The following is a 26359-nucleotide window of genomic DNA, read 5'->3' on the forward strand; positions in this document are numbered from 1 at the left end:
TAGAATGAGAATTTATGTCATGGTAGATTTTCCTGGAAGAAATCTTGTTAATAACACTTAGTGGGTCCGTGAAAATTACTGCATTTTTAATGTTATTTTGGAGGATATGGTCCATAGTCATAATTATAGCCAAGCACTCGGTAGAAAAAATAGAGACGCTACTACTGGCTCTACAGTCCGCTGACCTCCAAAGAGAGGGAGTAAAAAGACAATCCGACAAAACGAGAACCCTCCCTTTTAGATGCGTCTGTGAAAAACAGATTATATGAGTTAAAACGGGAATATATTAAGCAGAATTCGGAGGAGGGCGAAGAGGAATTGGCCATTCTGTCAACCTCCCAAGGGGAGGGTAACCTGGGTATCTGGAAAAAGAAATAGAATGTTGTAAGAAAACAAAAATATAGTGATATTAGTGAACAAAGCGACGGTGCCCCTGAGATGCGCGACAGAGGTAAAGGCTCTGTAAAGGAGGAACCTTTCGGAGAGACAAAACGGTTGTTGTTCATTAATATGACAGATTGCAAGTCCCGCAGCCCATCCACCAATGGGTTGGAAGCGAGAGCCAAGGACTTAAGGACGAACTTGGATGTCAGATAAGTTAGTCGAAATTTTGAGGAACAAATGACAGTCTAAGTGTATAGTATGTTGATAGGAGTGGTACGTCTCACACCTATACAACAACGTAGAGACCTACGTTGAGCCACTTCGAGGCTTTCCATCAATTTCTTATTATGGAAAGGAAGAAAGAAGCACCCGTATTCGATAGAACCTCGTACGAGAGATTTGTAAATCATAAGAAGAGACTCAGGATCCACTCCCCACCGAACACCACAAAGAGATTTAAGTAGATTAGTTAATTTATTGCATTTGCGTGTGAGAAAGGCCACATGAGAGTGGCCATTCAATTTGCGATCAAGATGGATACCTAAAAATTTGTGGGAATCGACCGGTTTAAGGGCGGCTCCTTCTAGAGTGAGAGTAAGAGAGGCGAAATCGAGTCTCCTTTGAGTGAATATCACAAAGGCCGATTTAGCAGGAGAGACCAACCTCTGAATAAGAGGAATCGTGAGAGTCTATCGGCTGATCTCTTGAGGAATCGAATAGAACGCCGAAGTTTGGGGGTGCGGGCATAGAGAACTATGTCATCAGCAAACTGCAGGATTTGACAGGGTTTCGCCATATTGCGACCACATCCCAAGACATAGATGTTGAATAAAAGAGGGCTAAGTATAGACCCCTGGGGGACGCCCTTGAGTGAAATATGGCTGAGAAAGGCAGCCGTTGACCACGAACTGTAATACTCTACGACCAGTCAGGTAATACGCGAACCAGCAGACTTCCGCTGGAAGGCCGAGGTGCACAAGATCTGAGATCAGGACACTAGGGACGACGTTGTCGAATGCTTCCTGTATGTCGAGGAAGAGACAAGGCGTGTCTTGAGCCGAAACGAATCCGGCATAAATTTCTGTAGTAAAAATTCCCAGGCTGTCCTGACAAGACCTCCTCTTTCTGAAGCCAAACTGAGAAGGTGGAAGAAGATTGGAAGATTCCACCCACCATTCCAAACGGAAAAGGATGAGCTTTTCCATTATTTTGAGAAGGCAAGAGGTTAGGGAAATAGGACGGTACCTGTCTGGGGAGCCCTTAGAAATGAGAAAGACAAGGGAATGGGACTAGGAACAGCGAAAAGAGCCGGATTTGAAAATAAGGTTGTAGATTTCTAAAAGCACGAATAGATATCCTTCCGAGAGGGATGCGATGATTCTATAATCTATTTGGTCAATGCCAGGAAAGGAATGAAGTTTACTGAAGGCGATAGCCACCTTGAGTTCGTTAAGAGAAAAAGATGTTGAGAAAAGGCTACAACAGGTTGAGGAAGGGAATTCAGAGATTGAATTGTAACATTTATGAAAAACGGAGGGAGGACACAAGGAGTTGATTGCGGAAATGATGCCGGATGAGGGTGAACAGTTAGAGATAGCAGAAAGAAGAGAAGTAGATATAATAAGAGAGTTCTAATCCAGGGATCTGAGGGGGGTGAGGTAAGCGGAGGGGAGACGAGGCGAGGTGCCTTGCCCCCCGTACTGACGGGGGGGGAAGGGTGGTACCAAATGTCCCCCCAGATTGAGGGGGAAAGGTGGTACCAAATGTCCCCCCAGGTTGAGGGGGAAGAGTGGTACCAAATGTCCCCCCAGATTGAGGGGGAAGGGTGGTACCAAAAAACCCCCCTGATTGGGGGGGCATACATATGGTTCCGCACGTGGATGGAGTGTCCTCTCCGACTGACTGCGGAGGTCTGATGGTGAGAGAGAGGAATGTCAACTGTTATAGATAAAATAATCACTCCACTCTGTTTATCCATAATGTATATTTGCAATAAATAATTACGTTCGCAACGTGTTAGAGGGAGACGGTGCGATAGACGTTCGCAACGTGGTAGAGGGAGACGGTGCGATAGACGTTCGCAACGTGGTAGAGGGAGAAGGTGCTATAGGCGTTCGCAACGTGGTAGAGGGAGAAGGTGCTATAAGCGTTCGCAACGCGTTAGAGGGAGACGGTGCTATAGGCGTTCTATATAGCGTAGGACAAGGAGAGTATGACGTGGTGTGAGAAGGAAAGCGCTGTATGTGTATGACAAGGGAGTGCATGATGATAGGAAAAGGAGAGCATGATGGTAAGAAAAGGAGAGCATGATGGTAGGAAAAGGAGATATGGGTGCGAGAGAAAAGAATAGAGAGGAAGAAGGATAGCGAGAAGGAGAGCGTGTTATGGGGTGCGAGAGAAAGAATAGAGAGGAAGGAAGATAGCGGAGGCGCGATAAGACGGAGGCTAAGGCGTACTCGAGAAAAAGATAATTTTTGTATGTTAATTTTTTTATAATATTAAATGTTATCTTATTATCTAATTATATCTAATACAGAGGAAGAAGGATAGGATAGATGATGAAGATGGATAAGTAATAAATATATATAAGTTTAACATAAATTTTTATTTAAAAAGTGTGTATGTGTATACATATAAAGTGTGTGTGTGTGTGTGTTTTAAAATTAAAAAAGAATAGAAATTGTTATAGAAAATTAAAAAAATTAAAATAGTTATGTTTAATTATAAAAATATAGAAAAGAATTAAAATTATAGTAGAAAATTTTAAAAATTAGAAAAAATCTGTAGGGGCGAGGCGCCAGGGGAACTCGTCATAGCTGCGTCTGTAACAGAAATGAACATTTTTATTAGTACTTTAAAAATATTTTCTAAAATGATAAAAATTATAAATACTCACAATCTATTCGGAGTCTCTCTCATCTGACGACCTGGAGTCCTCCTGCAGAGTTTCGGGGAGCCACGGTTCCTCTGTCTCCCACACCTCATACGGAAGCTCACCAAAGAGTTTCCGCAAACAAAGACGATCCTCGTTAAACTGAGGAGTCACCTCCTCACACCTCCGGTTCTCGGGAGTGTCACCCCAAAGATCGTCACGCACCCATGCGTAACAATAATAGTTTTTTTTGGTTTTTACACATAAGTCCTCGGTGTATGTGCGACACTTACACAATAATAGTTTTTTGTAGTATTCACACAAGTCTTAAGTCATACAAATCGGACACATATTGCAAGGTAACATTTGAAATAATGGAGTTCGACACTCGCTACAAAATAGTCCGAGAATTAATGCGTAAATAATAATTGAATGTTCCTGCACAGCACGAATCTCATCAAATAGGTACGCTATTCTTATTAAACATGATGTGCAGAAGAATGTGCCATCTGCATAACAAAAATATATGCAGCACATCCTTGTTAGTTCATTATACGAATTAATTTCCGGTAAGTCCAAATCACGATAGATATTTTCCTCGAAAACATTTTCGTCACTCTCATAGTCACTGTCCGCTAAGCGTTGTACTTCAATGTTCAAATCACCCTCTTCGTCAGAATTGTTCATATTATTATCACCATTATTTTCAATAACATCTAAACCGATATTTCCAATATTGGCATTATTGTCATCATCATCACTAGATAGTTCTAAGAGCGGCACTTCAATGTCCGAATCTTCTTCATCGGAAATGATCATTAAATAATCATCACCATTATTTTCATCCATATTCGGAAGACACACGTGCAACGCACAGATTTACTCGCGACACGAGCACAATTCATAGATTTCCTCACGACACGAGCACGTAATAAGCTTCTTCTTAGAGTGTATAGGAAAAAACTAACCACGCGCCACGCGCATTTATCTCAAATATATACACGAGATCCCATATCTCATCTCTCTCTAAATAGAGTATCTCTTTCTAAACAGACTATGCATATGATCCTATGAGAGGTAAACGTCTTTGTTTGACTGAGACTAAGAGAGCGCGAGGAGGAGGAGGAAAAGTCGTAGAATAAAATAGTGTGAAGAGAAACATTAATGTTAATAATAATTTTTTATTTTTTATTTGTTACAAGTATCATAAAGTATATCATTTATAGCACACGCCAACAATTCGCAATCTACGAATGATCCGCTATCAAACGCGTCACTCTCGCGAATCGCTTTCACAGCATCATTTACATTAGTAATATTGTTACGTTGCAAAACGTTACAAAATTGTTTAAATTTTTCATTCACGAAATGTGTATTTTGACACAACCATGAATGCATATGATCGATACAATCTTCAAAATCGAATAAATGTAATAATGTTTGAGGTTGCATATGCAAAGACTTATTAGATAATGTTAATTTAATTATCCTCGATCCGTTTAATGCAATCATTTGGATAGATAGATCACAGATCCATAATGGTTGACTTTCAGTCGATTGTACATGTCGTTCAATGTCTGTACGTTTCTGCATCAATGAGTGCCAGAGTACGATAGGCAATACTAATCGATTACCTCGGTTGTCACCAAGTATCAATTCGACATACGACATAGCTCCAACGCTTATTCCAATCTCCAAATATTTGTAAGATGTCGGGGTTAAGATATACCTTCTCCTAAGTATGCAAACCGCACGACGAGATGAAACGCTATATAAAATATTAAAATATATTAAAAAATAATATTTAGAAAATAATTTTTAGAAAATAATATTTAGAAAATAATTGAAACTTACATTTTCTTTGATTGAATTTTACCGTTCTCAATCAGAATGTAAAAATTCATCTTGCTGGTTTCTTTTGTGGAGCACATTTTTTAGCACAACCTTATGCACGGACAATTGATGCGATACTAAACTATTGAAAGTACTGCGATCAATTTGTAATATCGCAAAACGTAATGAAGAGGGGAGTATTTGTGACGTAATTTTGCAAGCGCCAATGTAAGGCTGCTAAAAATAATTAAAAATCGCGTCCCCACGTGCTTTCTCGAGCGCTGTGTGTGGCTGCCGTATGATGAAATCGATTCAAATGTATACGACGATTGAAATATTCGGTTACAAATGTATACGACAAAGCGAGAGATAATATTTTGGCTAAATGATAACATAAACAGAACGTCGACAGTACGGATGTTTGCGCTAAAGAATAACGCGTCGACAGTACGAATGTTTGCGCTAAAAAATAACGTTTCGCATAGTAGGTGGGCATTATCATGTATATTTAATTTGATTATAAATAATAAATATAATCCTATGCGTACAGGATGTCATATCATATTACATTACCACGAAATATGTGTGAGATAAAGAGACGTGATATTATAGAAATAACGGATATTTACACGAAAGAATAACGTTTTCGCAATGTGAAAAGAATATAACGATTAGATATAAATCAGAACAGAGAGTCACATCTCGCCATTATTGTCAAAGCTTGCACGAGTGTACCTTATATGGCTTTAAAACCTGCGTTAAAACCTGCTCCATTTAAAAAAATGGAGCAGGTTTTAACGCATCAATCCACCTTGATAAATTCGGTGGAGGAGTACTTTGCGTGGGAGGTGCGATGCGATGATTATATCAAGTCGTTGGAAGAGCAGAGTCGAATTAAACGACCGCGAATATCGATCGGATATCGACAATTGTTGATCGCAAAGATCGCGCGACTCGAAGGACTGAAAAATGCGTTGCGCAAACGTTTCGTACACGCGGGTGCCGGACACAGCGCGCATCAAGCTGCACTATTTTGGCGAGAAATTGATACAACGTTCGAGAACCGTATATCGACTGGTGCGATAATCAATATCAATTATATCGAACCTCGCCAGTTTCTCGAAGATGCGAGTGATATCGTGCTCGAACATGTGCGAGACGCTATCGAAACACACTGCAGTGCGAAAGTGAATACTGTGTTTAACGGTGAGTTTGTGGCGGGTGAAAAACACGACAATAAAAGTGTAAGTACAAAAAACTGTGAACTATTTCGTACATCTGATTTACGCGAATGGTACGAGCAACGTGTTATCGAGCCCACTTTAGCATCTCTCGAAGAATTTCAAGAACGTGATAGTGGGTGGGCATTATCGCGTATACTTAATTTGATTGTAAATATAAATAAATATAATCCTATGCGTGCGGGATGTCATATTATATTACCGCGAAAGATAATGATGAAGCGAGCGGTAGTTAACGTGCGATCCAAAGAATGCATGTTTTGCATGGGCAGTGACTGCTGCTATGTATCTCGCTGAAAGAAGGGTTGAACGAGAATTATCGTACCCGCGTTACACGGATGTGCTAAATCTTCGAGACATTGAGTTTCCAGTGGCTCTTAATCAAATTAAAAAGTTTGAAATTAACAACAATATTTCAATCAATGTGTATACCATTGAAAACGAAAATATTGTTCCTATTCATCTTTTGGAGCAAAAGAGGGACAAGCACGCCAATTTTCTCTACATTCAAGATGCGCAAGATATCGGACATTTCGCGTGGATCAAGAATTTATCCCGGCTCGTGAGTTCGCAACTCAATAAACACAATGGACAAAAATATATCTGCGATCGGTATGTATATTTAATATTATTGACTTTTTTCAAAATAAATATATAATTATTATTTCTATTTTTTATAGATGTTAAAATATATATAATTATTATTTCTTTTTTATAGATGTCTACATTATTTTTATTCGAATGAGAAACTACAGTCACATACTGTAGACTGCGGGAAGATGAATGACTGTGCTATTCGATTACCGAGCGATAAAGATAAGTGGCTCGCTTTTAACAACTATAACAGGAAGGAGCAGGTTCCTTTCGTCGTGTATGCCGACCTGGAATGTGTTTTGAGAAAGACGGACAAAGAAGAAGCAGAAAAAAATGTATACCAGCATCATCAAGTGTTTAGTATCGCTTATTATGTACATTGCTCGTACGATAATTCGTTGTCCGCGTATCATTCTCGTCGCAAAGCCAATTGCGTTGCATGGTTTGCTGAAGAATTAAAAAATTTAGCAACGCGCGTGAAAACAATTTTATCTACAAATTTTCTCATGATAAATTTGACGCGTGAAAAATTGGAAAAGTTTAACAGTGCTACTCAATGTCATATATGTGAGAAACCATTCGTGGAAGACGATACGCGCGTACACGATCATTGCCACCTCACTGGGCGGTACAGAGGTCCCGTGCATTCAAATTGCAATCTAAATTATAAGGAATCCTTTTATATTCCAATTATTTTCCACAATTTATCCGGTTACGATTCACATTTTATAATCGAGGAAATAGCCACAGCGTACGAAGGAAGAATCGATCTACTTCCGATAACTAAAGAAAAATACATTTCATTTACGAAAGATGTTAAACTTACGGAAGACAATTCGCGAAATCACATTAAATTACGTTTCATCGATTCTTTTAAATTTCTCACAACAACCCATACAGCACGGAAATGTTGCAGAAACATTGCATAGATATTACACTAAAACATTGTAATATTGCATAGAAGTTGCGAAATATTGCTGCAAGATTGCTGCAAGATTGCTGCAACGGTAAAATGTCCACTTTAGAAATGTTACTGTATAATATTGTAGCAATATTGCAGTAAAATATATATGCAATATTATTATATAATATTGTAGCAATATTACAGTAAAATATATATGCAATATTATTACAAGGCTATTCAAAATAATTCATCCAATTTTAAATGATTGTATTTTGTAATTTAACAAATGTAAAGTAATGAGTAACTTTTATATATATATATATATATATACATATACACACACACACATATATATATATATGACTTAATAATTAATTTGCATTCGTTAAATTACAAAATAATACATCAGTCATTTGAAATTGAATGAATTATTTTGAATTTGTGTGTGTGTGTGTGTGTGTGTGTGTGTGCGTGCGCGCGTGGTGCGTGCGCGCGTGTGTGCGTGCGTGCGCGCGTGGTGCGTGCGCGCGTGTGTGCGTACGTGCGTGCGTGCGTGTGTTACAAATATATTATACGTGTATATATAATAATATTATTATATAAATAAATGTTTTTTATTTGTTATTCCTTTATAAGATTATATTATTAATTTTACCAAAATACATAGTTATTAACGTTATAACGTTATGCTATACGTTATGCTATACATATAAAACAATTATGTCTTTGGTATCCAAGACAGATATACTAACTTTTACAAAAATTATATTGTGGACATCTGTCTTTTAAAACAAAAAATAAAATATAAAAAACGAATATACTATGCATGTGTCATAATAAATCACAGACTAAAGAATTACAAATAAACATCATGAAAATAATAATATAAAATGCAACTTTACGTATAGTGTATATTAATTATGTATATAATGGATATATATTCTTATTTTTCTGTTTCTTCAACTTTTTCTCTTGCAATTCTTACAGTGGCTTGGGCAAGCCACTTTGATGCATACTTTGCAATGTCGCTATCTGTAATATCTTTATGCAACATATGGACAGCTTCTGTAATACATAGAGGTATATTATTTAATATATATATATTTTAAATTAATTTTGTATTAATGTAAATCTAAAATTTGTCAGATTTTTTTAAATTAAATAAAATTAATGTTAAATGATATATAAAAATGACACTTACGGATGACAACTTTTGAAAGTTTTAAATCTTTAAAGCTTCGTTTATTTTTTTTCCCAGCCCAACTAAAATGTTTGGCTACATTATCGGTTAATACTTTTTTAAATATATTTCGTATTATAATATTTGCCGTATTTCCACCAACGAGTTTTAAAAAATGTAGCTGAAAGAAATAGTCAAGTTTTCAAATAATATCATACAATTGTTATCAAATAATACCATATTACCAAATAATACTAAAACATACTATTAACAACATAATATTATAATTTCCCCTTCACTTTAATTTTTTTAATTCAACTTTATAATGCACATATAGTATTATAAATAGTAAATACTAATTTAGGAAAACTTTGTATATGTCATACGTACCACATTGTCCTGAAATTTTCTTTCTTCCAGTTTTTCTTTGAAGGATATTAAATCAAACATTGTACATATCGGAAATAGATTATCGATTTCTGGGTTATTGCAAAATTCATAAGATTTCTCCTGTGATATACCCATAACTCTGTTTCAATATTATTCAATTGATATAATATTGAAAATTTTGTTTAATTTCCACAGGATATTTTTCTTAAAATCTGAATCTAAAATAAATACACATTATTTAGTTAATAAAATTATTGTATATCTGCATCTCGATAACTGAATTGATCTACAGTGTATCTGAATTTTCTTGTTGAATGACCTCTAAACATATTCTACATCTAAATATATATACAAGTTTGTCGATTTAAACGCGAAACACCCTGCATATTTCTTAGTATGTATATAACATATAAAAAAATAATTATTTTCACAACTTACCATAAGTATCATCAAGATGTTCATTATTAGTAGGATTTTGTGTATAACGTGTTACATTACTTATTGTAATGTCATTATATGAGTCTAAAAATTAAAGTATAAATATTATTTAACAAATATCATATATCGTGCAAATATACATCATATTTAATAAATTATATATGTATACTTACCATTACTGTTTACTGTATTAAAGGAAGTGTTATCGCATAATACATTTATCGTATTTTGTTTAGATGTGCTTGGTAACTGATAATTTTCGATTGAAACAAACTGACGTTTTTGCGAAAGAGCAGGCAGGATTTTATTTTGTGGGACATTATTTTCTTTCTCTTTAACAGAAGATAAATCTGAATCATCTGAATCTTCAGAACTAGATACATATTTTCTTGCTGCTTTTTGACGTCTTCTGTTTTTTCTTTCTTGTTCTCGTTTTTGTAATTCACTTGATGATACAGGAGTATCTACATTGGATGTATCCTCTGCTAGCTTTAATTTCTTTAAGCCTTCTTCATACGTATCTAAATTATTAAAAATAAAATAAAATGATATAAAAGTTACATATAATAAAAAAATTTATGTATTGCATTATTCATTTACCTGTAAAGCCAATAACTTTTTTAATTGGTAACTCATCCCAATCAGATTTTTCTTTTGGCATCTCTTTTTTTATAATAGCCTTATTAATACGTAATTTAGTTTTAAAATGGCTAGGTCAAATGGTTGACAAAGTAGCTGCATTATACCATATTGAAGATATAACTTGCAGCCCATCTTGAAATTCCACAATTACAAATCTGGCGGTACTCATTTCTTATTTATGGGTATTCCATGTACGCAATTGTAAATATGCCTTCTTTTGTTTTAAGAAAAATCTATTATAGCGTTTTCCAGCGGTACGGATTAATCCAACCCGGGTTCCGGGTTTTCTAGTCACATCAGTCATTCCATTTTTCTGGAAAATGATTCTACCACTCGAAAACGCTATTAGATAACGCACGAAATTATATTTGATGATTCAGAGGAAATATTGCAAACGTATTTCGATCATTCCCATAAGGAATTTTCCATGTTTTGCACAATAAATCAGTAATTGGACAAAAGATAATTTTATCATGATCTAGTTTTACTACTTTAATATTAAAATCATTGGATGAACATGGTAATGTATAGACTTCTTTTACATACTTAAGTTTCTTTCCAATAAGAAAAATGTCCTTATTCTTTTTTTGCACTATGTTCAGAACCAAAATACATGTACCATTTCTTAATAAACAACAATTATTGCAACTTTTGCAATTTATATTAAATTTTTCATTTGATATCATTTGATATTGAAACTGGACATCAAAAATATCAGGTATCGGACCATTGTTATGTAAAAATTTACATGAATATGCCTCATTATTGCTATTGTGTTCTGAACGTAAAATATTACAGTTATCAATTTCATGATATCTTTTAAATAATTGTTGTAATGGTTTCTCATTTTTTCGTAATCGTCTTTTAATAAATGACATATAGTTTTCAAAGCGAAAAGCGCTGAAGTTGTCCAAAGAACCAAATAATCTTACATCATTACATATATGTAGAAGATTATGTACGTTATGCGAAACATATTGTTTGCCGTATAGTATTTCAAACGATTTAACAAAATGATCCAATAAAGCTTCCGCAAAATTTATTAATTCTTTATTTTGACATAAATGTTGACGTATTAGAATTGTTATAGCTACATGTAGTGTCAAAAAGTGAATATATATCTCTCGTTTTAATACGTATTTTAATACAATAGGACCCGTATATAATAAAAAATTTCTAAACTCAACAGCTTTCCAGTGTTTAACTTCTTTTATTGATCTGGGTTTTCTAACAAAATCATTTGGCATAGTATTTCTAAATAACATCAACAAATGTGATATTTTGTTAATAGATCTTGTATTTAAACGGACAGAATATGGGCCTTTCATCCATAGAATTATCATTTTTTTACAACTCCTAAACATATAAGGTGCATATAGTCTAATGGTGTATTAGTTAAAGGTAAAAATTCTGGAACATTATTTAAAATAGAATGACTAATCTGAAAATTTTTATATGCATTAATGCCAAATAATTCGTCTTTTCTTAAAGGATAAGTTTTATCATTTGGAAAACAAATTCTATTCTTTACATATTTTCCTTTAATTAAACATTTAATGCAACTATAAAAACCAGTGTGTCCTTTTATACATAAAACAAAAGATTTTGCAGGTGCATCACATATTAAAGCAAATAATCTAATTGTGATTATATTTCCAGCATGATTATAACCATTATTAATTCAAATAATTAAGTCGTCGACAAGAGGTTGCAAAAAAACATTAGGATCAGTAGGTTTTTGGAGACCGAAATAAGTACCAACAAGATACACTGCCATATTGATCGTATTAGAACATAAAATTGTCCATAAAGATACTTGCGATGATTTTGCTAATGGAAGCCCATCAATATTTATAGTTAAATTAATAGAAGTACTATAATTTTTTGAGAGCATTTTTTTAATAATATCTTTGAAACCTAAATGAAAATATTCTCCTTCACACATTTTAAAAACATTAGTTACTCTTGGAGTTTGTAATAGTGTCCGTATATCTGCAGGTATATTATACGATGTATATCGCCGAAAAATATGTAATAAATCATTACATGCGTTTTGAGTAATATTATGGGATACTGCCCATGTAGCTATAGCATTTCTTAATTCGTTTTCATCATTATTATCATATTCAATATTGTTTTATCATTGATAATGCAGTTTTGATAGTTAGAGCTGTTTGCTATATTATTATTACTATATTGAAAATTATTGTGATCCTCTGAGAGTGTACATTCAATAAATACTTTCTTATCATTAGTATCATGCGAATTAGAAATATCAATATTATCATCATTTAAATCTAAATTAGAACAATTCTTAGAAAAAATATTTGTAGAATCATAATTTGAAACATATTCAGAACACCCTGCAATATCTACATTAGTATTATTTGAAATAATTCGCCTAGCATGACGTTTAGAAATAAGTTTTTTTTGTATGTTATTCATATTTCCCAATAAACAATAATTGCATAAATACAATATCATACTGCAAAAAAAATGTATTATTGTTAAGCAGGTAATATAATAAGAAACCTAACAAATTTAATAAATATACATTTGTGCAAATTAATCACTTATTTCAATATATATATATATATATATATATATATATATATATATATATATATATATATATGTAGCTTTAACTTTATAAGTTATATAGAATTTTCTTTTCATATATTTCAAAGTGTCATTTACAGTATAATAGGAGCATTTATCTTTTATCGATAAACTACTGGAATTAAATAATGTTTTAAAATGCATTGAATAAAATAAATGACTTATATATTTAAGTCTGTGTCTTTAAGTAATGCACATTGCAATAATCTGTCTTGTACGTTAAGTCTTACAAAAACGTCTTTGTATATGTATACATTTAAAACATTAATATATAAGATAGTTATTGTGCATTACTTTATTAAAGACACAGACTTAAACCATAAAACATTGTTTTAAAATTATGAGTCAGTTATTCTGCTATAAAGTCCTTATAGTTTTCCAAATGTATTTATATGATGTTTTACATATGAGTAATTATATGTATATGCGGTTATAGTATACCGCTGTCCACTGACACTCTTTTATCTCCTATATATCGTTTTATTTTTCTTTATTTCTTCAAAAAATATCGATGAAAGCAAGTGTCGCAATGGGGATGAATTTCTTTCGAGAAGATTCTTCTATATAATTGTTGAAATTCTCTATAATTATTCTCACAGCTGGAATCAGATGCATTATATTATTCAATAGACTTTTGCGATCAATATACTTTATAAGAAATTATAAAATATCTGCATGAAAGATATTAGTCAAAAATTAGGTTAAGTGGATTTATATAATCATCGCTATAAAATTGAATATTGTTAAAAAAATAATTATACATTTACATACCTTCTCTATATATATATATATTGTTTTTCTCGCACTTATTTTAATATTTATTTGCATTAAATAAGTTACTTTTCTTTATATGAATTATGCAGGCACTGCTAGCCACGTGGCACGTGTGTAACTATAACCTCGAAAAGTTCACCCATAAGACACTTCTGCATGTGATACAACACAACCTCGGTGCATTCATAAAGACCGTACAATATCGTATAAGATTGAAAATTTTAAAAATATTTTTGTTTATAACGACAGGTATTTATAACTTCTTGTATACTCTTTTACTTTAAGCAATATACGCACATATATAATAAAAAGCATAAAATACATTATTTTTACAATATTGTTGAAATGTTGCTATAACATTGTTCGAACTATATTGCAAATCATGCCTATACAATGTTTCTGTAATAGTGCACTGCAACGTACAATATTGTACCGTTGCTGCAATGTTGCTGCAATATTGCACTGCAACGTGCAATATTGCAACGTTGCTGCAATGTCGCTGCAACTTTTTGTGCTGTATGGGAAGTCTCAACAAATTAGCATCTTTTCTCAGTAAAGATAAATTAAAAATTTTACAATCTGAATATCAAAATTTGCGTGTAGAAGACTTTGACCTGTTAACGCGAAAAGGTGTCTTTCCGTACGAATATATCGATTGTGTAGATAAATTGCACGATACATGTTTACCTCCGCGCGAATTTTTTACAGTTCCTTGACCGATGACACAGTATCCGAGAGCGATTACGCGCACGCCGAGACTGTTTGGAACCGATTCTCCATTAGAACGCTAGGCGAATATAGCGATCTATATTTAAAAATCGATGTCTTGTTATTAGCTGATGTTTTTGAAAATTTTCGTGACAATTGTATCAAGAGTTACGGGCTCGACCCTGCGTATTACTATACTCTGCCCGGATACACGTGGGATGCCATGTTGAAGCATATAAATATTAAGTTTGAATTGCTCACTGACATCAATATGGTAATGTTTATAGAACGAAGTATACGCGGTGGTTTGAGTCAATGTTCCAACAGATACGCGCATGCTAATAACAAGTACATGCAGTCATACGACCCATTGAAACCGTCATCGTATCTAATGTATTTCGATGTAAATAATTTATACGGATGGGCAATGTGTCAACCTTTGCCTTACGCTAGTTTTCAATGGGTCGACAATATATGCAATTTTGATCTATCATCGATCGCGTCCGATTCGCCTACAGGCTATATCCTCGAAGTCGATCTCGGGTACCCGCAACATCTTCACGACGCGCATACTGACTTACCGTTTTGTCCGACGTGTGACAAGCCACCCGGCAAGAGAGAGAACAAGTTGCTCGCAACCTTATACGATAAGAAACGATACGTAATACACTACCGCAATCTGCAGCAATGTACGCGACACGGTCTTCTCGTTACAAAAATTCATCGCATATTACAATTCGCGCAATCTCCATGGTTACGTACATATATTGAATTAAACACGCAATTTAGAACAATGGCGAAAAATGATTTTGAAAAGAATTTATACTAATTAATGAATAATGCAGTTTTCGGCAAAACGATGGAAAATGTGCGCAATCGCGTAGATATTAAACTTATAACAAAATGGGACGATAGGTATGGCGCAGAGGCAATGATCGCCAAACCAAATTTTCATAGCAAAAGCGTTTTTTCGGAAAATTTAATCGCTGTGGAATTGCGTAGACTCGAGGTGAAGTTTTACAAACCAATCTATGTAGGTATACTTGATGTATCCAAGATGTGTTTGTACGAATTTCATCACGATTACATGATTCCAATGTATAAAGAAAAATGTAAAGTCATGTACACCGACACGGATAGTCTCATATATCACATTGAGTGCGAAGACGTGTACGAGAATATGAAGCGCGACATCGGCAAGTTCGACACGAGCGACTATGCGATAGATAATGCGTACGGTATACCGCTCGTGAATAAAAAGATACCGGGTCTGATGAAGAATGAAAACAACGGTATGATAATGACAGAATTTGTCGGGCTTAGAGCAAAAATGTATGCGCTAAAAGTAGATGGTAAAAAGAATACGAAAAAGGTAAAAGGTGTCAAGAATAGCGTTGTCGCGAAAACGATAACATTTGACGATTACATGCAGTGTTTGAACGAAGGAATTGAAATGACGCGACAACAATCGACTATAAGATCAAAAATGCATAAAGTATATACCATGCGGCAGAAAAAAATTGCTCTAAGTCCACATGATGATAAACAGTATATAATACCTAAAAGTATCGATACGCTACCATGGGGGCATTACAGAATACCGTTGTAAAAAGAAAAAAGTATATATATTTGAATATTATATATATTTATATATATGTAAACTTTATATAATATTTGTTATATTTTTACAATACATTATTTTTATGTATCCAAGAATTCCGTGAACTATCAAATCCCAACCATTTCACAAAAACTTCATCCCCCCTCTTCCTCAATATCTTTTCCACAAGATATATATCGGGATTAGCAACGCGTTGTAGTTCGTATTCGTAAAATCCACCGGCGACGGGATTTCCGCGCAAATCTTTTAATATATATGTCACGGGATTAGTTTTCTGTATTTTAACAATTTCAAACACTTCGGTGGTCCAATTTGGTGTGTAGCCTTTTTCGAATAAAGTCTTGAATTTACTCACGCGCACCGAATCGCCTATTTTAAATTTCGCTGGCGCTGCAATCTTTACGTTGCTGTACACCGTATTTAAAAGTTTCTCAGCGACGGCTGGAGTAACATCGACAGGTCTCATACCGATAGTGCGATGTTTTTGCGTGTTGTACCCTTCAACGAGTCTCGATAGTTCGTCGATCCACTTATAGTCCATTGAGCGTAAACATTTTCCACATTTTATTCTTCAAAGTACGATTGAAGCGTTCCACGATCGAGGCTTTCATGACGGAATATGTCGAATAATGATTAATATTGTGTTTCTTCATGAGGTTTTGTACATTTGCATTGTAAAATTTTTTTCCTTGATCTGTTTGAAAATTTTTCGGGTATCTCGCATCGTCTCGAATTATCTCTGCAATCGCATCGGCCGTCTCGCTTCCACCTTTACTCTTGAGCGGTACGATCCATGCATACTTGCTCAACACATCGATAACAGTGAGTATGTAATTGTATCCCTTGTTGACTCGAGCATACGGACGCATCTCGACGATGTCGGCTTGCCACAGATCATCGTATCCCCGCACTATGACGTGTCTTCGGGGAAAATTTTTTCTCGCTGGCGCGTGCAGTTCGTTTACCAACTGCCGTCTCTCCAAACTATGTTGATTCTTTGTTTTGTCAGTTTTTCTCGATGGTTGTTTGTTGTTTGCTTTTTTATCACATTTGCGTTTATCGTCCTTTAATAACCGTTCTTTAAGTTCCGTTTTTTTTATGTTTTTTCCCGTTTTCTGACGTTCTTAATCCGTTCTTGCGTTGTTCACCGCCGTCCTTCACCTATTTGAAAATCGTTCTTGACCCGTTCGCAACCTTTTTCACAGTCGTTTTTGACTCGTTCGTAGCCGCTTTTGACCCGTTCGTAGCCTCGTTCACAGACGTCTTTCGAACGATGGTAGGAGTTCTTGAGTTGTTTGTAACCTTGAGTGTAGCCGTGAAGAACGTGTTTGTAGCCTCGTTCGCAGTCTTCCTTGAGATGCTCATAGCCTCGTTCGAGGCTGTTGTTGCTGCTGCTGCTGCTAGGTCGTTCACTACCACTGCCACTCATTGTAGTTAGATAGCAGTTCGGTAATTCTTCGTAGCGGTTCGATAATTGTTCGCAGCCGTTCGATAATCCTTCGTAGCTGTTCGATAACCGTTCGATAGCCGCTCCTAACCCGTTCACTGATGCTCATTCAGGTTGATAGCTGTCTCTGAGTTAGCGTTAGCCGCGCGTTGAAGTTTGTTTAGCGCAGTCTGTAATGCTCGCACGTCCTTCTCAAGCGAAGTAAGTTTCTCGTCTGATTCTTTCTGTCGATTCATTAATCTTTTAACGCAGGATTGCACGTACAATTTGTTGACGGCATCGGTGTCAGCCTCAGGTTGTGCTACACGGCGAATCTTACGCGACCTCGCATCGAAGTCTATAACGACGCGACACAGAGCGTTTTCGTGCACATAACTTTTTACCAATCTATCCCAAGAGCCGTTTGTACCGGTTGCATCATTTCTTGAATCGAATGAGCCAAATTTGTTGATAGGCATTTTTTTCCGACGCTTCGTAAAGTTACGCGACGCTGATCGACTGATTAGTTTTGTGGAGACATCATTCAATTTATAATAAGACCATCTTCGCGAAGTTCTTCGATAATCGACATGATTTCATTGTCGTAAGTATTGTTACCGGCTCGACGCGAAGCATCCAGTAATCGCAGACGATCTACCAACTCGTTTAGATCGTTCCAATGCACGTAGTCGATCTTATTGTCGTTTAGAGTCATAGCGCGCGGTAGTATACCTTTTTCAGCTTTTCTGCTAGAAAATAACGGTGCAATTACATTTTTATACTTATATCCTTTAGTCCTTAATACTGAATTATGTGCTTTGTTCCCACGTTTATGCGCATTCGTTGCTAGTAATATACTTTTATATTTAAGCAAATCATCTTCGATGTATATTTCATCGTCGGGGATTTTTTTGAAAATTAATTCATAGAGACCCGGCGTTCCCGTATATTTTACTTCATTGATAATTATATTATCATTTTTGTCTACGTCAAAATGTTTATCACCGAGGATTATTCCATCGTCAGAAAACTTAATGCCGTACACATAATCCATAGCTTTATCTTTATCTTGATTCATAACAGTTAGTATATATTTTTGTCCGAGTGGACCTAAATGTTCTCGAAATATGTTTACACCTGCAGACGTTTGCAATTCACGTTGAACCGTTGTAACCAACGAATCGGGTGTAGTTTCAAAAATTTCGTCGGCGGGTGGTTGCTCGTACAATAATTGACGCGGTTGCGCAATTTCTATCTGAGTAGATGTGTCCGGTATCGTTCGTCTTTGATTCAGTGTAGAAGTTATCGGCAAATCATTTAATGAGACATTTAATCGTTTTTGCTTTCAGCTCAAATCATTCAATGAGATTCTTGGTCGTTTTTTAACTTTAATAATTTTCTTTTCCACATGGTCTTTTTCGAGTATATCGAACGGCTCGATTTTCGATATGTCGGATTCTACATCGATGGTATTTTAAACAAGCTGTTTTAGAGGCTCGCTAATCGGCTTAAACTGTTTCTCTAACGCTACATCTTTCTCAATTTTACCAGTTTTTAACGCGCGATATTTTTTGCGAATTGACTCGCTCGTCCGTACAATTTTTCGCGCAATCTTTTCACGATCACTGTTATCACTCATGTTTTTTATGTAGACGTTGCTCTGTCAATGTTTCGATAGCAACTGATCATTTTACGGTAAATTCATTAAAACCTCTTCTGTAACGTCCATTGCTCAATGAACTATCTTTGTCAATTACTAGAAATCCATACTTGTGCTGCCAACATTTTTGACATAACGCGCTAAAATCATCGTACGACATGTCAGTATTTACATGATCGTTGTACACATGTCGCAAGTTTGTACCGTCTTGTTTAAATAAAATCAACAGATTAGCATTGTCGCGTATAAGATGCTTAGGTATCTTGGCATACGTTTGACAGAGATAGAAACAATCAACGCTTGAGTGTCGACCCATTGAGAATACTCTCTTATCGTATCTTGCTTGTCGCATACCACGTCATCAAAGATAAAAACCGAATTCGGAAGCGCCTTTCTCGATGGAATGACATCGCTGTTATTAGAGAACGTAAGTAACCAATTTCATCTATCGATGATAGTAAATTTTCCAAATATTGATATTTTGGTTGTTGAAGCGATTTTGAATATATGTATAAATTTTCAAAGCATATGCCGTTTGGACTTTCTATCAAGCTTATCAAAAAGTTAGTTTTACCACAATTCGAAGGGTCGCAAATGAGACCGCGTATTGTATTCGGTAACATTTTTCCATGTTTGTGTATTTCTTTTTCAGGCATTAGCCTATTGTCAAAATTTGTTACTTTAATTACCGTTGGTTGTAGCACGAATCGCATGACTTGTCTAATCAGACTTAACGATACTTTCTGAGGAGGAGGAGGGTGAGGAGAGCCTATTTATAGATGCGCATCAAATCGAAACCGCTCAGTATCAAACATGTTTCTTTCACTGTCGGATGACTGTGATATTCTCAACCTTACCTCAGAACAGTTGCAATATATACCGAAGATTATTTTATTGAAACAGTTTGGTCGTTACGTGGAATGTCTGTGGGACAAACTTCCGGAATACATAAAGGCGGATTCGGAGGTTCAGACCTATCGTCGCTGTTTCGAACATTACAATCGACCGTGGCAACAAACGCACATTGACAGTCCAGCGCCGATGATAAAAGATTGTTACGAATGTCAGCGAAAACCGTAAGAGGCTGTGGTCTGTTGAATCGCGCGATAAACGCACTTTCTATCGAATTACATATTCCTGGATATCAGTTTTGCGGACCGGGAACTCGTTTACAAGAACGATTGGTTAGAGGCGATCGAGGCATCAACCCATTGGACGTCGTGTGTCGTGAACATGATTTAGCTTACTCGCGAAGCAACGACCTCGGCGAACGACACGTAGCGGATCGTATACTAGCTGCGAGGGCGCGAGAATGTATTACCGCGAAAGATTCGAATTTTGGCGAAAGAGCAGCCGCCACGACCGTTTAGACGGTTATGAAAGCAAAGACGAAAATGGGTATGGGAATGAGTCGTCGACGAAGAAAAAGATTACGAAAAAACGAATACTTCCGATAGCGAAACGCGGGGGCGTATTACCGATTCTACCAGTGTTGGGTGCTCTCGGATCTCTGATTGGTGGAGCGGCTGGTATAGCAAAGATGGTAAACGACGGAAAAGCTACGCAACGTCAGTTTCAAGAGATGCTACGTCACAATCGCGCCATGGAAGGTCGCGGATTGTATCTCGCGTCATACAAATACGGACGAGGAGTCTCAATGAGAAAGAAGAAAAAAAAACGTCAAAGAGACACTAAAAATGCCAGAGGGTGCAACTACCAACGTACAACTGCTGCAACTAACAAAACGTATGCACATTCCGTATTTTAGAGGTGTTTTTATGCGTGACTCATTACCGATCTGTGGTATATATCGAAACGAGAGCGGCATCATAAATTTGGATAACGCTAAAGGCTCGGGTACTCACTGGGTAGCGTATGCAAAGAGAGGGAATCGCGCTATATATTTTGACAGTTTTGGCAATCTTCGCCCGCCGAATGAATTGATACGATATTTAAATGTGTCAAAAATAGATTATAATCATACATCCTATCAAACTTATAATCAAAGCATCTGCGGACAATTGTGCTTGCAGTTTCTTCGAGCGGTCGATGCACGCGAATTTAAAGACATACATTGCGCTATTTAATTTAGTATTCGTTAAACAGTTTGGTCAACATGTCTATAACATTCACGCTGACTGGGAAGAGCAGCGTTCTCGCGGCAAATTACTCGCCCACCGTAGATTTAAGCGATGGTGAATACGAACTCGGTCTAGTGGATTTTGAGAGTTATCACACGATATCGAACGTGAATTCCTCGAATAATAAATTTTATTTTGGCAAAGACGATGCGGAAATTACGATTCCCGAGAAGGATCGTACGAGCTGCAAGCGATACATGAATTTTTGAAAAAAACAATTTCACGAAAACGTTCGCAACACACAGTTCGTGGTGGTGATAAAAAACAAACTGACGACGATGACTTTGAGGCTGGAGAATGGCCGATAGTGTTCCGCGCTAATTACAATACGATGCGGAGCAAGATCAAATGCGCCTATAGAATAAATTTTAGCAAGCCTAACAACATTGGATCGCTGCTAGGATTCTCGAACCGTATACTGCAGCCGCGAAAATGGTACGAGTCGGACGTGCGATTAACATTATCAACGTGAACATTATCCGCGTCGAATGTAATGTCACCGCGGGTGCGTACAACAACGGTAAACTCGTTCATACGATACATGAATTTTCACCGAGGGTACCACCAGGATATAAGATATCGGAAACACCGGCGCACATCATTTACCTACCGATCATCGTACGGAGCATTACAGATTTAACGTTACGCGTTGTCGATCAGGAAAGACGATTACTCGATTTTCGAGGAGAAGAGATCACCATTAGAGTGCATGTACGACGGCGGCAAAATTAGCGAGTGATGCTCGTGCTGAACGGATCGAAAGACGTGAGAGACAACACAATTTTTACGACGCCCGCGACAACAACAACATCGAGATTTGCTAATACGCAATCATCTTGCACTAAGAAAAAGAAATTGAACGCATCAAACGTTGCGTTTTTACAATCTTTGGGATTCGCGGTGCGAAACATTTGAACGATGACTGACATTCTCAACATCGCGGACGAACCGATCTTTGACGATCGCATCGTCAAGATTGAGACTCACGCATACAACTCATTCGCCAACACAACGTTCGGACACAGTGACGAGATAAGAATACCCATACAACAACAGGATCTGTATACATTGCCGTACGAGAATTTCTTATACATCGAGGGAGAATTGAAGATAAACAATCCAACTGACGGATCTAATATGGTACTGCAAAATAATTGCGTAGCATTCATGTTTGACGAGATTCGATACGAACTCAATGGCGTGGAGATTGATCGCAACAGAAACGTGGGAATAACAATATGCTCAAAAACTATGTAACAATATCATCCGATAGAAGCTGATTATGAGAAATGCTGGCTGGAGTGATCCAACTACTGTGAATGGACATTTTAATTTTTGCGTACCGCTTTACATGTTATTGGGATTTTGCGAGGATTACAGACGCATAGTAATTAACGCTCGTCACGAGTTGATCTTAATACGATCGCGCAATGACAACAATTGTCTGGTTGGAGCTTCGGCGGTGTAGCCTGTGATCAACATATTTAAGATACAATGGCGAATGCCACATGTGCTGTTGAGTGAAATTAAGAAGCTGTCTATGCTGCGCGCTCTGGAAAGCGGACGCTTTCTCAGCATGGGTTTTCGCTCGTGGGAGAGAAAAATAGGAATCGACACAAAGCCAAGTTTCAGAGAGAGTGAGCACATCGCATCTACTAGTCAAGTTTCTAAGAGATTCCACCTTGTTGAGCAACGAATGGTAATTCCACTGAATAATTCTGAGCGAGCAGGAAAAAGGAAGAGAGGTCGGAGATAGAGAGGACGTCATAACTTATTAGGATTGAGAAGAGGGTTCGGCAGCGACCGGAAAAGAATGCAAGAAAGAGTTCAATAGTTGTGCTGTCTAGTCATATATACCTAACAATTTTAAAAAAGGTGCTAATTTATTCATTAAAGTGTCAAAAATTTTGAATGTCTGTTTAAAAGAGGGGGAAAGGTTGTGGATAAGGGGGTTTGGAAAAGGAAAGGAAGGATGAGGGGAAGAGAAAGGGGAAGGGGAGGAAGAGGAAGAAGGTAGCGAGTCAAGAGCACAGCCGTTAACAGCAGTACTGAGGAGTTCTTCCATTAGGAGAAACATTAAGGGAAAAAGGGGGAAGAGAGGGTTGAGAAAGGAATAAAACGGACGTGGAAGACGGAAGGGGAGAAGTGCGTCTGTTTCTGTTTCCATCCTTGTTTTTGTTTTTAGGATTGGTATGAAAGTGAAATTTATAGATTGAGTTCTGTTTATCAGAGCTATGTTTGTTATTATTATTGTCACGATCATTCTCAGGAATGTGTTTATTTTGGGTTGAAACGGAAGGGAAGGAATCTGGGAGGAAAGAGAAGAAGGTGAGGGCTTGGGAAAAGGACTTGGGAAATTGAGGGAGAGCAGAAGGGAAAGTAGAGACGGTAGGAGATATGACAGAGGATGTGAGAGGGACTGAGAGGTTCAAAAGAGGAAAATCCTTGAAATTATGGATGGAGCTTCTCGAGGGAGAATTATTCAGAAGAAGGTTTTTTGCTTCCAGAAGAGAGATGTTATTGTGAGCAGCAATTTCTCCAATTCTCTTCTGTTCAATGAAATATTTGCATTCCACGCTTGAGACGCTATGTGGGCCCTTGCAATTAATACAGAATAGGGGATCCGAGCGCTTTGGACAAGAAGAAGTGCCATCCTCATGCGCATCCTCCCCACATAAAGAACAACGAGGGCGACCCTTGCGCCTTTAAATGGCCGTATCGAAGCAGGAGTAGCAGAGAGAGGTTTTGGTTATAAAAGGTTCTACTACATACCTGATTTTAAATAATGAGATATAATCGGGGAGGCGCTGTCCCTTGAAGGTGAATAGAGTGGTCTTAGAAGGAACTCTGTCTAAAGGTGACACTGTTTCAGAAGGTTGTGAGATTTCCTTGGTCGCTTGGTGAGTCTTTTGACTTCTAGGACTTGAGATGAAGAATCAATGCCCCAATCATGAGTTCTTCCTTCGAAATCAAGGGGCACTCCCCTGATAATGCCCTTCTTCGCTATCCTAAAGAAAGGAACGAAAATTTTGTAGTTTTTTGCTTTCAAAGTATGGTTAAGCAAACAACTGTTTGCAGTCTTGCCTGTCTTAAATCTGACGCGTATTGTAGAGAAATTAGATTTTTTTATTTCTATAATGTTGTCTTTGTACAGGGGCGAAAAAATACGACCAATAATCAGAAGGTCGATTGTTTTGGAGTCAGCGGACTGTATGGAGATGTCAAAAGGACCTTGGGAAGTAAAGTCATAAACAAGACGACTCGGGTTCTTGTTATTGTTGGAAGATTGTAAATATGGTTCATCTGTTTTAAGAGTATTAGATTCCTGATTAATAGGAGTATTTGTGATGTTGCTTACAGTCTGGAAGGGGGGACCAGCGGGGCCTCTTAACCTCTTGCATTTTTTTTAGCCTCCCCAGAGGTATCCGAGAGAAGACCGGAAGTCTCAGACAGCGAGTTCCGAGAAAAGTTAATTTTCCTCTCCTCCAAACGTGGAGAAACGTCTTATAATGCGGGAGAGTTCCGCTCCGTCGGTGGTACTATAATACCACCTATAATACAACAGTCCATATTAGTATCGTCAAATGTAGGGGAGAGGGGAAGGACAGATGATGTAATTTTGTCTAGGAGGCTTTCGTCGGAAAGTCTTTTCGGACGATCGTTGTCTTTCTGTCTTAAGAGACAAGAGTCATCGGGAGAGGATGAACATCCGGTATAAAGACATAACTTACGTATAATAAGATGTAATAGGAGAGAAGGAGGATCGCCGAGAAGGGAAAAATGGTCGACCGACCGTTAGCGCCGCTCGAATGGATGTCCGCCACGAAGCCACCGCGAGAAGCGAGTCAAACTCGGTCAGAGAATACAGCAGTCGTTGGATGAATAGAGCGCATCAGACTCAGATGCACGCCGATCAAAAAGAGAGCAAAAATAAAACAGTCTCTTATCAAGGCACTTTCGCACGTTCGCACTCTCAGACAAGGTCCTTACGGTTCGGTGGTCGAAAACTCGAATCCGCACAGCTCCAATTGCATAATCCGAAGCGTCGGCAGTTACATTAAATTCTTCCGTAAAATCCGGAAATTTGAGTACTGGCGCGATAGTTCATCTTTCTTTTAATCTATCAAACGCGTTTTGCTGTTCTGCGGTCCATAGAAATTTTTTCGTTTTCTTCGTAAGCTTCGCAAGCGGTCTAGCGATTTTTGAAAAATCTACGATATATCTGCGGTAATATCCGGCTAATCCTATGAAGGATTGTACATCCATCATTCTCTTCGGCGTCGGGAACTTTTTTATCGCTGTTAATTTTGATAAGTCAGGCGATATTCCGTTTTCGGAGATGATATGGCCTAGGTACATTACCTCTTTCCGCAAAAATTCACATTTTTCGGGTTGTAATTTTAAATTATTTTTTCGTATGCGTTATAATACTTCTCGAAGTCTTCTTATGTGTTTCTCGAGGCTGCTTCCGTATACGACTATGTCGTATAAGTAAACTAGACATTTGAGTCCTTGTAGGCCGGTTAATATTGAGTTCATCAGTCGTTGGAAGGTTGCTAGTGCATTTCTTAATCCAAACGGCATCTGATTAAATTCGTAATGCCCGTGGGGTGTTGAGAATACAGTTTTTGATTTATTCTTTTCCGCCATCGGTATCTGGTAATACCCAGATGCTAAATCCAACGTGGTAAAATATTTGGCGTTTTCCAACTGGTCCAATATATCCGTGATGTTGGACAGGGGGAATGAATCACCTATTGTTGCTTTGTTGAGCTTCCGGAAGTCAATGACTACTCGGAGTTTCGGTTTTCTCGATGCGTCGGTCTTCTTCGGTACAACTAATAGCGATGCGTTCCATTGGCTCACGCTAGGTCGGATTATGTCATCCCTTAACATATCCTGTACTTGCCAGTTTATTTCCGTTTTGTGCTT

At 37.0% G+C, this 26359-nt stretch overlaps 2 protein-coding genes, 2 long non-coding RNA genes and 1 pseudogene across 4 annotated transcripts; 1 reads left to right on the forward strand and 4 right to left on the reverse strand.

Annotated features, from left to right (window-relative positions):
• Positions 1–8805: 8805 nt before the first annotated feature.
• Positions 8806–9532, reverse strand: LOC140675539 (uncharacterized). Its single transcript, XR_012048405.1, has 3 exons — positions 9399–9532; positions 9030–9189; positions 8806–8893 (listed from the first exon to the last, which is right to left on the reverse strand). It is a non-coding gene; the product is annotated as an uncharacterized lncRNA (long non-coding RNA).
• Positions 9533–9578: 46 nt separating this feature from the next.
• Positions 9579–10051, reverse strand: LOC140675540 (uncharacterized). Its single transcript, XR_012048406.1, has 3 exons — positions 10010–10051; positions 9837–9920; positions 9579–9616 (listed from the first exon to the last, which is right to left on the reverse strand). It is a non-coding gene; the product is annotated as an uncharacterized lncRNA (long non-coding RNA).
• A 546-nt stretch (positions 10052–10597) lies between these two features.
• LOC140675538 (uncharacterized) lies at positions 10598–12012 on the reverse strand (annotated as a pseudogene).
• Positions 12013–15625: 3613 nt separating this feature from the next.
• Positions 15626–16188, forward strand: LOC140675598 (uncharacterized). The gene has a single exon (XM_072910178.1). It carries the CDS (start codon positions 15637–15639, stop codon positions 16186–16188), a length of 552 nt encoding a protein of 183 aa, XP_072766279.1. The 5' UTR covers positions 15626–15636.
• Positions 16189–18170: 1982 nt separating this feature from the next.
• LOC140675599 (uncharacterized) lies at positions 18171–25786 on the reverse strand. Its single transcript, XM_072910179.1, has 2 exons — positions 25557–25786; positions 18171–18375 (listed from the first exon to the last, which is right to left on the reverse strand). Exons 1-2 carry the CDS (start codon positions 25784–25786, stop codon positions 18171–18173), a joined length of 435 nt encoding a protein of 144 aa, XP_072766280.1.
• Positions 25787–26359: the final 573 nt, after the last annotated feature.

The sequence above is a fragment of the Anoplolepis gracilipes genome, unplaced genomic scaffold, assembly GCF_047496725.1.
Source record: "Anoplolepis gracilipes unplaced genomic scaffold, ASM4749672v1 Contig19, whole genome shotgun sequence".
NCBI classification, from domain to species: domain Eukaryota; kingdom Metazoa; phylum Arthropoda; class Insecta; order Hymenoptera; family Formicidae; genus Anoplolepis; species Anoplolepis gracilipes.

Bases quoted from the DNA above. Each gene is read 5' to 3' on its own strand.
- LOC140675598 (XM_072910178.1), top strand. From the start codon at position 15,637: ATGTGTTTGTACGAATTTCATCACGATTACATGATTCCAATGTATAAA.
- LOC140675599 (XM_072910179.1), bottom strand. From the start codon at position 25,786: ATGTACCTAGGCCATATCATCTCCGAAAACGGAATATCGCCTGACTTA. The intron at 18,376-25,556 runs GTTTGATAGATT...GTTATTTTCTAG, and splicing joins ACCGCAGAACAGCAAAACGC to CAGAAAAGCTGAAAAAGGTA.